This window comes from Rhopilema esculentum, chromosome 21 (genome assembly GCF_057945365.1).
Source record: "Rhopilema esculentum isolate cy_ngs chromosome 21, ASM5794536v1, whole genome shotgun sequence".
In the NCBI taxonomy this organism is placed as follows: Eukaryota; Metazoa; Cnidaria; class Scyphozoa; order Rhizostomeae; family Rhizostomatidae; genus Rhopilema; species Rhopilema esculentum.
The window spans coordinates 1889538-1902280 of NC_142835.1; the positions used below are offsets into that span (position 1 = coordinate 1889538).

A 12743-nucleotide genomic window follows, 5' to 3' on the forward strand; every position below is an offset into this window, starting at 1 on the left:
ATGATACGCTGATGCAATCATAGCACAATGATGCAATTGTCACGTAATATTGTCCGTAAGGGAACCCAATGTCATAACAGTAGCAATTGGTCAAAATAAGGAAGCAATCAAAGCCAGCATTCATTCTTTCAAGTCATTTTTTATCGGTGTAATAATGTGCTTTTACATCTTATGTCACGAGACACACAAAAAACACACTTCTTCAAATGTAAAAAAAACCGTTAACATAACACAATACAAAATTATCGGTACAATAAAAAGATCCTGGGTACTTGAATACACAATATTGATGGCCTAGATTTTTTCAAAAGCGATACAAAGTGCTTGTTTGGTCGCGGATTTTTTGGTATTAATCGAAAAGAAAGTTCTTATTTTTGCTGCTGGCTTTCCTCTTCGCATCTAAACATTTTAGGAAATGAAGTCGTTGGTTGGTACAAACCTACTTTATTGCCCTTGACAAAGTTCTGCAGGGACACGAGGCCTCAAAGATTTACAGACCGTTTTTCAGTGATTAACTTTGTTCAACATGTTATATCCAATTGCGAGCACCAACTTAGTAACTAGCTTGCGAGTCTCCATAGATCCGTTAATCAAGCCTCATGAGCAATTATTTCTTGATATGTTTTGAGCTTGTGTAGATTGGGTCAAATTGGGAAAATCAGCTGAAGTCGACTTGGAAAACATCTTTTACAGTTTTGACTCGCCTTTAGATGCCTGCTGGAGGCAAACTTTCACCTTGTATTCATTTGCAGGTTCATGGTATTACATAAACAGGGCTGATACTGGGCACAAAATATACCCCCCTAAACTTGTCAAAAACGTAAGGAAGTTGATAATGGCAGGGGTAGTAGGGTCATCGATTACATTTGACGTCACTGAAATGTTTACTTGCAGCTTAAACATATATATTCCAATCAAATTCATTCAAAAGGGCGTTCCCCCATTTCTGGAAGAGTATAGGAGGTGGCTGCACACTATTTTCTTAAATTCTTTGAGGAAAGCCGCAACACTTTTCAGGGGGTAGGTACCCCCACATGGAGACAGCAGCTTGAATTCACTAGCAATATAACTAGCAATAGTCAAATTCTTGAAGGACACCAAGGTATAAAGAAGGTTTAAAATTTCTTCAGCTGTTTTTTATCATTGTGGGACCATTCCATTAAAACTATGAATAACTGACGGTCTAGTAGAAGAGACAAATAAAAGCCAAACATTTTGATAGTATAGTTTATTTTTGATTATATGGGCACCATACTATCAACAAAACACTCTTACTAAGTAAGGCAAAAACAACGTGTGCAAAGATTACAAGATACGCGGTTAATCTGTTCGTCACTACAACTACAAAATATGATATAATTTCGATTAAAAACGCTTAAAGCATGTAATTTTAAAGATTCATGATTTGGGTACGGGCGTCGGGATTCTGAATGCCAGCTTTAAGGGTAATAGGGAGATTTAGTGGAAATTTTAGAGTTTTTCGGGCCTTTATGATTAGGGTTTTATCAAGAACTGTCTGCCGATGAAAAACAGATGAGAAATTGCTATCTTTAATTGGCAGAAACTCATTTATCAAATAATGGTCATTAATAAAAATGTCGAGAAAACTTATGGTCACAAGTTTCCTTACCACAGAAAATACTTTCAAACGTAGAAGCGTTATAAAAGTTAGGGGTGCCTTTAGGCAAAGGAAGGCAACTCAATGAGCTGTAAATAGGCACTTTGTTTTTGTTTCTGAAAAGTTTAGTAGAAGATTTTAACACTACATTTAAATACAACAAGAAAAAGCAGCTACGTGAAAAGTCCAGCTTTTCAAATAAAAAGCACTACAAACAAAATAACAATGCTAGTATACAACAAATAAGTTGCAATATTTACAGGTTAAGTAGAAGCATATCAACATGTTAATCATATACCAATTTTAGCCACAAAAGGACTTTAAAAAACCAGTCTTTCACAACAAAGGGTGGCTGATTGGTAATGGTCCCCGGAGGACTCGTGCTACTTGGGTAATCAGTCATGCAAACGAGGTTACGGATCGGTTGCAATTTAACCGTCCGTAAATCTCATTTCTTATTAGGTCATCTTTCATTGTAGAGGATAGTCTTTAAAGAAACTCGGGGATAAAACTAAGGTGAGGAAGCTGATAGCTGATACACATGCTAGAACAAAACAAGCTAATATCTACAAATAAATTCTAAATGCAAGGCTAGCTTGCAGTCTACAGAGATTAAAAATACATAGATAGTGCAAATATATAGATCTAGATGTCTGAAACACAAACATTAAAAACGCACATGCCAAGGTTGGGGTGTTGGCGATACGAGTAACCGATGCTGGGTTGGTCAAGTGTTCTTTTGCCGGAGGAATCCTCCTCCTAGCTAGCGTACCATAAATGAATTGGACTTGGGAAGGGCTAGTCGGACTTATCGCCAATCACAGGTTTTGCATGGGTTGATGGGCGCGAGAATATTTCAGTGAAGAAAAACCGGTTTGTTTGAAATGAGTAATTTCCGTCAGGGATCAATGTCTCAGCTGTCTCTTAGTAACACATAGGTACATACAAGTGCGCCAAAACTGCAGCTGTCACAAAGACTGGAACAGAACTAACAGACTACATCCTCTGTTACTAACTACCGGTTTAATATTTCTTCGCTGATCTAAAATTTCGGATTAGCCGACCTTCTTTATCGTAAGAATAAGCAACGTTGTTGGATAACGCAATGTACCTAAATGAAAGTTAACTATCGGTGATAAGTACAACTCTTTAAAAAAAATGATAATGCTTGATATCAAGCTACGGGACGTCACTAGGAATAATACATTTTGGCTTTACGAAAATTTAACAGACTTTCCAAAGACGCAATAAAAACCTTGACACAAATGACAATTAGAGGTTTTACAGGGACACGTGGCAAACTATCGATTCACATCGAGACGTTGTGAATTTCTTGCTTAATTAGATCCACGGGGTTTCAGTTGATTGTCAACTGGCGAATAGAAACATTTACTGTAAAAACGTCATGGAAAGTTGCATGCCGACGTCACCATAAAGCCAAAATGTATAGATATATTCCTACCAACTTTACGCGTGTAAAGAAATGTCTTTACAGTTCTTTAGGATAGCAGCCCAACTGAGCTGGATCCCTCAACATTTTGCATTGCCTTGCAGAGGTTTTGCACATCTTCGTCAATGAACTGAAACACGTGACGGTGATCTGGTACTTTACGCAGAATGCTCTTGTAGTAGCCTCTCAGGCCTCGACACATCTTTTCGTAGGTCATATTTGTATTGTTTTTGCATCTTCCCCAAGCTTTTGCAATGGCATCTGTATGCGTGAACTTGAACTCGCAGGCATCCTGGTTCACCCAAGCTATACCATGCTCACCTTTTGCAAGTGCGTGCACTATGAATTGCCACAAATACATCTGACCAATACCTGAAATGCGATAAAGCGTTCCAACTGTGAAATATTCTACTAGATGCATGACAGTGCTGTAAAATCAATAGAATGACACTCAAACCAAACGACTTAATCTCTACATTCATCACTAGGGCAAATTCTACAGCTTGTCAACAGGGAAAGAATCTCGGGTGCAGGGATCTCAGTAAGCAGTATCACAATATAACTTTGAATTCATAACAAAATTGTAAAAAACAAGGAGCTTATTGCACTAGCGACATTTCGAGTATAGCACGTTATCGTCCATTTCAGAGCCGGGATAAAACAATGGGATCATTTTCCTTTACTAAATAATATATCACAAGGTCTAGACAATCTAGATAGTAAAAAGGAAACATCTTTCATGTATTCGTCTGGCTTACCACTGTAAGGCGAAACCAGCTTTTTGGAGACAGGCCCTTTATCTGCTTCTTTACTTGAGCCAGATGACACAGAGCTTGCAGGTGATCCTGGACTACCAGGAAGTGCTGATGAAGATGAGGCTCCTGTAAAAACATTGTCAATAATTTAACATTAGAAAAAAAAATTTTTTACACCTGTTACACTTTTCATGATCATCTAGCATAAAATAAATAAAGGAAACATAGTCTTTATAGATGCTCGGTGTCCATCGCATACATGATGATTGTAACAATACACAGAATTGATTGGAGATAGCTGGATGAACAAATAATTAGTTTTATTAGCTTCATTTGGATCATAGAGAGCAATCTTTTTGAGAAAAAGGCAAACAGTTTTAAGCTGATATTCAAATATTTGTTAATTTCGTTCACATCAAAATTTCGTGGAAGGATTGTCAAAAAACAAACAGGGAAATCAAATTTCAAACCTTTCATTTCAACAGCTGGAAGAAGTCTCTTCATCTCCTCAAGCTTTGAAAGGGGACTCGCTGCTTCTTCACACTGAGCCAGTGTACTGTCAAAATCTTGTTCGACTTTCTGATCACTTGCTACCTGATAATCCGCTATCATCAATACCTCGTCGGGAAGCTGCTGTCCAACTGAAAACACTACACAGGGTAGCAAGTGAAACAATATATTATACAGGCGTAGATATATAACAGGTGAATCATTACCCATCATGCTGTTTTTGTAAACAGGAGCAAGCTGACTAAATTTAGTCTGACACATCATCGGGTATGAGAGATGTTCAAGTCTGAAAAATCATCGATTCTGAACAAAATTTAAAAAATGTAACCTGGCAACTCACATGGAGAAACTTGTTCTATTTAAAGGCTAAGACCTTTAGTTTTAGACAGCTTTTCTTGAAACTAGTAATACATATAGTTTGTAAATGGTTCTCACGTGTTAATTTGTCTAGGTTACAGTAGAATGTTGCTCAAAAATCCTGACAGTGAGAGAAAGAAAGAAAATTCAAAGCCTGGGTGAAGAAAGACTCCCGTTTTGCGCAAGTTAGACTTTTTGATCTATCTGTTCAAACGATCACAGGCTTGCAACAACCTGGAAAGAAGGATTAACTGTCTGAAATATATACTAAAGAAAAATGTAAAAAAAAGGACCAACCATTGTCAGCAATTTGCGGGTTCATACCAAAATCTACAAAAATAAAACATCCATGCTATAATTTAAACAACAGAATTGATTTTGTCTGAAAGCAACAACTAATGCGGTGAATTGTAAACAAAAATTATGTCACAGCACCAGCCATGACATTTTATAGTAGGGATGGTATGATATGGTATATTATAGTATGCATATTCCAGACTAAAATACCAAATACAAGTAATAGAGGCTACGAGAAACAGGTCATATCAAACATATTGGCCTGACACTCACTGCCAAATAAGAACTGGCTATAAAACAGCATACAAAAATAACAGACAGTTTTCAAAGTCGCAATTTAGCTTTAATGGGATTGATTCCAAACAAATAAGTGACAAATATGGAGCAATAAATATCAACACAATCTGAAGAAAATTCTATGAGAATTGACCACATCAAGCATGAATTATTTTCAAAGTGTAAATAAATTTTCAAAGAATATATCAAAAGGCTGAAGCATGCATCCCTGCAGAAAACCCAACAAGCATTCCTTGTTATTGTTGGACCCTGGGCACAAAAGGTTCTTGATTGAAAAACAAAATCTCGAAGAACCACAATTACCCATTTCATTGAATTCCATTAGGCTGCTTTCTGACTCATCTTCACTTTTTATTGAAACATCATCTATGGCACCTTGCAGATATTTCAGAATCTTTCTCTTGCGATCTTCAAAAAAGAAAAACAATATTCGAGCACAACTCTATGCACAACAAAGACTTACTAGTTGCAAGAATCAAAAGTTGCAGGTTTTAAATTTTGCAGTATCCCAGGAGTAAACTGCTTACATTGATGGAATGTTGGTAGCTTACATGTCAACAGAAGATTAAGATTTTCCAAAACAAATAGAAATTGATTTTCGAATTTTAAAAATGATGTTGTAAGCTGTAATGGAAGTGAAAAGAAATTGGGCATTGCCGTGGAGCTATGTAGATACCAAGTCCACACATGAAATGAAAAGACAGGTCATACATCTCCGTACTACTTTCTTTGTAAACATCTGGAAACTTTGGAAAAGCAGCCTTGTTAAATTGGAGGAAAAAGAATTCACAATCCCCTTTCACAATGGAAACACATTCAGCACAAACATACCCTTAAGGCTCTATTAAGCCCCCAGGGAGCTTATTTATTTTTCAGTTCTAGAGGGGGGGCTTAAAAGAGAGGGTGGCTTATAAGAGAGAGGAGGCTTATTAAAAATTTGAAGCAATAATGTATTAAAAATCCCCTTGGTCATTTTTTGTTATGAAAATGTCATACAAATATTCTCAAAAAACTTTGCTAGCAGCTTCGTAAGTTTAATAAATCAATTATAAGGTCCTCATCTTCATCAACATCACCAGGATGAATTGATAACCCTTGGATATTTTCAAAACCAATTTGGACTGACTACACAATCTTATAATCATCACATCCGTCAAGAGACCCACAAAATGCGCTTGTTTTTTATGTTTGACATCAAAGGCTAAAGAGGTGGGGTTAATAGAGAGGGGGGCTTTCTTAAAGCCTTTGCTTGATAAGGGGGGGCATAACACAGAGGGGGGCTTAATAGAGGGGGAGGCTTTAAAGAGCTTTTACCGTAAACTGAGTATTTGTTGAGAGAAATGAAAGCTGATCCTTTTGCCCACTTTAGCCAATGTAACAAGATCTATAGAAATAATACAAAAATAAATTTCTCACCACTCTCTGATGTGAAATAATCTTGGAATGGTTTTGGAGTCTCATTGCAATCATAAATGCCTCCAAAGATTGAAAATTTTGGCTCTACTAAGTTTTGAATCCTTGCTATATCTTCAGGAGGCAAACTTGTCTTTCCCTAATCAAACCAACAACATATAAAACTAATAATATTTAGCTACAATTTTCTACATGATATTTTTCGACAAAGAGCATTCACATATTTAACAAAAACCAAAAGCTGCATTTAGTTTTTATCATTTAAGGTTGCCCAACAAAAATAGCTGCAGTTGTTTATTTAATGAAGATAACCAGCTCAAAGCCTCTAATCCTGCCCACATTATCTTTTGTATTTAAAACCATAAAGTATAAAATCTAGACATATCTGTTTTCTTTTGGCTGTTGCAACAATCAAAGCAGAAAGGCTAAGTATAAGAAACAGCCCTGATTGGTAAAGGAAGCAAGGGCTTGGTCTGGTAGATCTTGCAAATCATTCAAACACATTTCAATTCATTGATTTCTTTCTTCAGTCAAACTAGCATGTGGGATTATCGGAGAGGCGCATTGATTTTCTGAAGGATAGAAAAAAGGCGGGGTTTTTAGAGAGGTGGGAATAGTAGAGTAGGTGAGAATACAAGAGAAAATAAGGTGTATGCTAAAAAGTTTTGAATGGAAGCAAATGGTTTTCTGCCAGGCCAGACCTGAGTTCATGACATTGCTGAGTCCTACCACACTTACTGAAAAATATGGGTGGGGTTTATTTACCAAATTGTTTACTGATGAATTTGATCAAACACCTTCAACTGACATGCAGTTACATTTATGAAACATCCTTACCTGTTCTGGAAATAGTCCCTGCAGGGGTCTTTTTGTGAGCTGTGAATTCAATAAAAAAATTGAAAAACAAAAAGAAATATTGGTGTTTCTAAGCAATCTGCATCAAAAAAGAACTCCCTAACTATGTTTGAATCTCTCGTCAGAATGTTTAAGGAAGGCATATTTCAAATGGTAAACCATTTTGCATGACAAGCAAGGTCACGTCATTCAGCATCAGCAATGTTTATGCACTGGAAAGAATACAAAAATTGAAATCTTCCTTTAAAGGAACTAGGAAGGTCAAAATTAGAGGCATTAGAGGCAGGTCCCTTTCATCAAAGTACTCCTTTTATCTAAATTATCTTTTTACAAGTTCTGGCAATACGCTGTTCTGTCTAATTATATATTTTATGAATATTAAACAGGGAAAGTTTGCATATTGTGTTTTGAGCTAGATTGCTGTTTTTATTGATATAATATTCCTCTCCCAGGACCTGTGCTACAGGGGGACCAGAGGGTAATGGCCTCCCCACTTTTCAAGGGGGATCAACATGCCAAAAACCAAGAGGAAGGTGATATTTGTATATGGTTTTAAGTACATTTTAGAAATTATTGTTGGTCAGAAAACCTCTTCAGCCACCCTGCTTCTGCAGTTTCTGTACAGGACATCTGCTGATCAGTTGATTCCACTTACAGTCACTCTGCTTAAAGTCACATTACTGGTTACAGTGACATGAAATTTAGATCTAAATATACAAAACTATGCATTTAGCTTTTGCTTAAAGTCACACTTTATTTACATTTACATGTTTTCAAGCAATAGTTGGTGTGATTATAACCCGAGTCTACTGTATACAAGAAATTCATCTTCCAGTGCATTAAGCTGGTAAACATTTGTTACAATGTTATCATGAATTTGGGGAAAATTGACTAGCAGACAGACTCGTGATATATGTAACAGATATTTAAACAAATCAAAGTATTATGTTAGGTTTGAAATTAGAAGAGCTACCTTGGTGAGCTACATAGCAAATTATAACAATGAACTCCTAATACATTTGCAAGCTTTTGAACTTCCTCTTTCATTTTTAAAGACAATCAGAGACACAGAAAATTGCATGGGAAAACAGAACAGTCTGTGCCCTGGAGCATTTGGTTAGAGATATTGGATAGAAGAGTTGCTGTTCAAACATCTTGCATAATGCTTGCATAGCACCATGCTGTTAAAATTAAAATTAAGAAAAGAATGATATATGTCAAATTATTGAACCATAACCCATTTCAAGATATGGCTGCAACAAAAATAAATGACAATTGTCACAAAATTATTCAAAGTTTTCCTTTCTTAGCATAATGATACAGATAAAATACCTAAGAAAGTTGAGACTGTAACAGAACCTGCAGAAAATAACTAGGCAAACTTCCTCATTCCAGATTTTACTTTGGGTTTGGAAGTGTCAATCACGGTTCATTGTCTATACCTTTTAGAACCCAGACAGGCCGGGAGACGGAGGTGGCTGCTAAACCCTAAAGAACCTCACAGAAGTGTTTATTTTTTACAAGCCATTAGACAGATTGTTCATTCAAAATTAAACAATTTTAGGAAGCTCGCAAATTACTTAGACCCACGTATGAGAGTACTGCGCAACATCTTTTTATCAAATAGAAAAGCATTGTAATATATTTCAAAGCAGCTGATCTCAAAATACGTGACCAAAGGCGCATTCTGGCCCTGACAACCATAAACAATCGATTAACCGGCAAACAACCGTTTGAACGCGAATTGCCTTACCTAGTTTACTACAGCAAGAATTCTGTTGAGAAAATTTGATTGTTTGTACCTTTTTCATTAACTGTTTCAATATGTTCCGTTGAATTCAAAAATCGACAACTAGGTAGCTAAACCTGAGCAAACTGCAACCTGCTGGCATGGCGGCAAATTATGTTGCTTATTCAACATGCCAGTTAATTCACGTTATGGAGGGACTTTCTAAACATACATTTCCAGATAGTTCTATGGAATTATCCCAAGTTTAATACCGCGGTTACAGTTTTTAAATATTATCCTGCAAGTTAACTTCACGCATGATGTCTAAATTTATGCCTGTTTTGTGCATTGAAACAAAAACTGTTTCGTGACCTTAATAAAGCATGGATGCACTATCGCAACGAAGAAATTGGCCTTTAATAGATCAAAGAGAAAAGATGCAGTCATTTTTTACCAATAACTTACTTATCTTTAAACAATTTAAACGAGTTCATTTTCGTGCAACACCGGACTGGAAACTTTGTCGCGCGCCCGCGATATATTGCCCGCGCACTCAAATTTTCCATCCGCGCACTTTTGCATTTTGGCCGCGCAAAGTCCCTATTCAAATTTCTTAAAAGTGTGTGATTTTAGGCGCGCAGTCGCGCAGTCAGGCGCGTGAACTTGCTCGCGCAAGTCTGGGTGCAACCGTTGCCAGCCAGCATGCAAGGATGTTGACAATTGTCTGGACGCAAGAGCTGCGTAATCAAAACGCTAAAATGCACTTACCAAATCGCCATAAGACTTTTTGGAGTTTGTTGTACTGCATGACAGTGATCTCGGTCGGACAGGCGGGCATTTTCTGGAATATGGATGCGGCGCCATTCGACGGCCATTTGTTATTGGATGGTGCACCATCCTGCCATCGCCGAATGTTTCCGACGCACTTTGCGAAAGCCGGGATCTGCCTCGTGTCTTCGATGAGACCTTGCTGCTCTTGCAACCCTCCAAAGTTTGAGCAATATAAATTGCACTTTGCAAATCGTACTTTGGTTTCTCTAGCATGTATCGTTGTTGAACGGACACTTAGATTCTAAATTCGTCTTCCTTCTTCAACAACAAACCTCGTTTTATCATTTCGTTGGGTCTCGGTTTGATTGATCATGTTTTTCGGATTATGTCCATCAAGTTAAACGGGGGGTCACTTACTGTAGTCTAGGCACACTAATTCGTTTTCATATTTAATCCCCTTATAAAAATCCTATCCAGGAAGTGGGCCTGCGAGTGCACCAGCCCTTGACTGCCTGGAGAATACTTCTCTTTAAGGTCGGTGGCAACAATGGGAAACTGTTTCCCGGCTGATGCACCTGCCCGCAAGACGACTGTCTCCGGGGGAAAGCTGGAAAGCAGAAATTGGAAAGGAAAAAAAATTAGTCAAGATAGAAAGAAAAAAGAGAGGAATGGGTGGGTGGGGAAGCTTGTAAAGCGTATCTATCTGTCTCGTTCTGCTTGCAGAATGAGAGTGCACTAGCTATCGTGCTATGTGGGCGTACCATCACCACATGGAGAAATTAAGGGAACGGAAGAACTATTGTTAACAGGACAATAGGTAATCAAGTCACGTGTGGTATTTTTTCTAGTGGATTAACTCTGTTTAAACAAGTCTAAACAACATGAATACGCTGTGAATACGATAGGTGTTCACACTACTCCAACAAAAACGCTGTTATTGGCCTCATTTTTGGAAAGAGGCGTTCACGAATTCTCAACAAATTGGCGTCATTATGAATGAAATTAAATAAAAGTAAATCGTGAAAAACTTTTTTGTAACAGCTGCGAGTCCATTGTGAATTCTCAATTTCAAAATTTTTGAGATTTGGTGAGCTACAAAGCACGTAATTTGTTGCCGATGTTAGCGTATTCAAATGTCTCCGTTTTTGGGGTTCACACTGAAAACGGAGCGTATTCAATACGCACCGTATTCGAAAGTATCCGTTTTCATTAGCGTTTGTAAACGACCCCGTTTTCATAGCAGAGTAGTGTGAGCGCAAGGCAAACGCCCTGTTTTCGTTCCCGGAAACGCCCTTGTTCTGAAATTGAAGGCTAAAATGAGCTTCATACCATGCTTTGTAGCGTGGTTAAAATGTTCATCTTTTACATCTTTTCTAAATCGGCCTGGGGCTCTACAAACGGCCTGGGGCTCTATTAATACGGAATAGGTTTGAATGCGGTGTTACAAATTAGCTGTTTGACTCAAAAAATTAGCTACGTAACCATTAGAAGTGAGTCAACTTCTGAACACTTCTTTCTCCGCTATATTTTGTTCAAGTTTTTACCCATTAATTTTCAAAACCTTTACAGTACCACTTTAAGAGCGGCCCGGGGCATTGCCCTGGCTGAACCTTTTGGCGCGCTACTCGATACAGTATTGTGGAACGATGCAATAGCGAAGATGAAAACATCACTGTCCCACGGCCGCTGGCCGTAGGAAGGTTGTAGAAGCAAAAAGAAATTGAGGAAGATGACCAAATACTTGGAAACTGGAGGAGGTTCAGAAAGTCTATTTGCCTTTTGGCTTTCAAATTACAGTCAGACAAAAATTTTAAAAATTGAAATAAAATTTATAAACCTGTTTTTCAATACGAATGTGTTTGCGCATAATAGACAGGGAATTTTTAACAACAATCGAGCAAAGTGCCTAACCTTAGTTTTTGCTCTTGATTTGGGTACTTTCAGCCTTGCTGAGTATTTTAAGCTTTGGATACATTTTTGTAACACAATAGAAATCACGTGATCGATGACGTCATTTTCTCCGGTCATCAAAATTTTCAATTCTCTTTTTTGAAAAATCGCTACAACCATCTTGTTTGGCATTGTAATTGGAGCAAAAAGTTCTAAAGAATAAACTCTATCAGACCTGCAGATAACGAGTTATTGCTATTTAATATTTGCATGACGTCATCAAAATGGCGGTTTTGCAATTTTCAAGCACGTGGAATTCAAAGGCTCATGGTCATAATTTAGGTTGCTTTACCTCGATTTTGAAGTTTTTTGACCTTTGTGTTATTCAGCAATTCAATAATGTCATTTGAGCTGATATATTTGCACGCCTGGGAAACTAAATGCAAGCGAAAGGAAAATGTTCTAATAAAAATTTTTCTTCAAAAAAGCTATACTGAAGAGGAGCTTTCGTCAGCATTGTCGCTCGGCAATGAACTCCAACTTTTACAGCAGCTAGAGGGTGCAATATTAAATAGCACTTACATGCCAAGCATGAGTTGATACCTCTTGCACTCAATCATCACAATTACAGGCGATGTTGCAGTTATCAGAGTTTCTGTCGAAGTCATTTGAAGGAAACGATGCACAGGTACAGATTTACTATGATGGTGGGGGGAAGGGGGTGGTGCAACAATTTGTGTCCTTTGGCAAATTTTGCTACCATTTGTTTAAAAACATTTTTTGGTAGTCAACAGTAATCAA

General features: G+C 37.5%; 1 protein-coding gene across 1 annotated transcript; it reads right to left on the reverse strand.

Moving 5' to 3' along the window:
* Positions 1–1214: 1214 nt before the first annotated feature.
* LOC135684224 (uncharacterized) lies at positions 1215–10402 on the reverse strand. Its single transcript, XM_065199677.2, has 8 exons — positions 10050–10402; positions 7535–7573; positions 6701–6836; positions 5588–5692; positions 4988–5020; positions 4294–4473; positions 3827–3949; positions 1215–3440 (listed from the first exon to the last, which is right to left on the reverse strand). Exons 1-8 carry the CDS (start codon positions 10323–10325, stop codon positions 3118–3120), a joined length of 1215 nt encoding a protein of 404 aa, XP_065055749.2. The 5' UTR covers positions 10326–10402; the 3' UTR covers positions 1215–3117.
* Between the last annotated feature and the right edge of the window lie 2341 nt (positions 10403–12743).

Coding starts and splice junctions, on each gene's coding strand:
- LOC135684224 (XM_065199677.2), bottom strand. CDS start 10,325: ATGCTAGAGAAACCAAAGTACGATTTGCAAAGTGCAATTTATATTGCT. Junction 6,837..7,534: donor AGGGACTATTTCCAGAACAG/GTAAGGATGTTT, acceptor TGGTTTGATTAG/GGAAAGACAAGTTTGCCTCC. Junction 4,474..4,987: donor CCCGCAAATTGCTGACAATG/GTTGGTCCTTTT, acceptor TACCCTGTGTAG/TGTTTTCAGTTGGACAGCAG.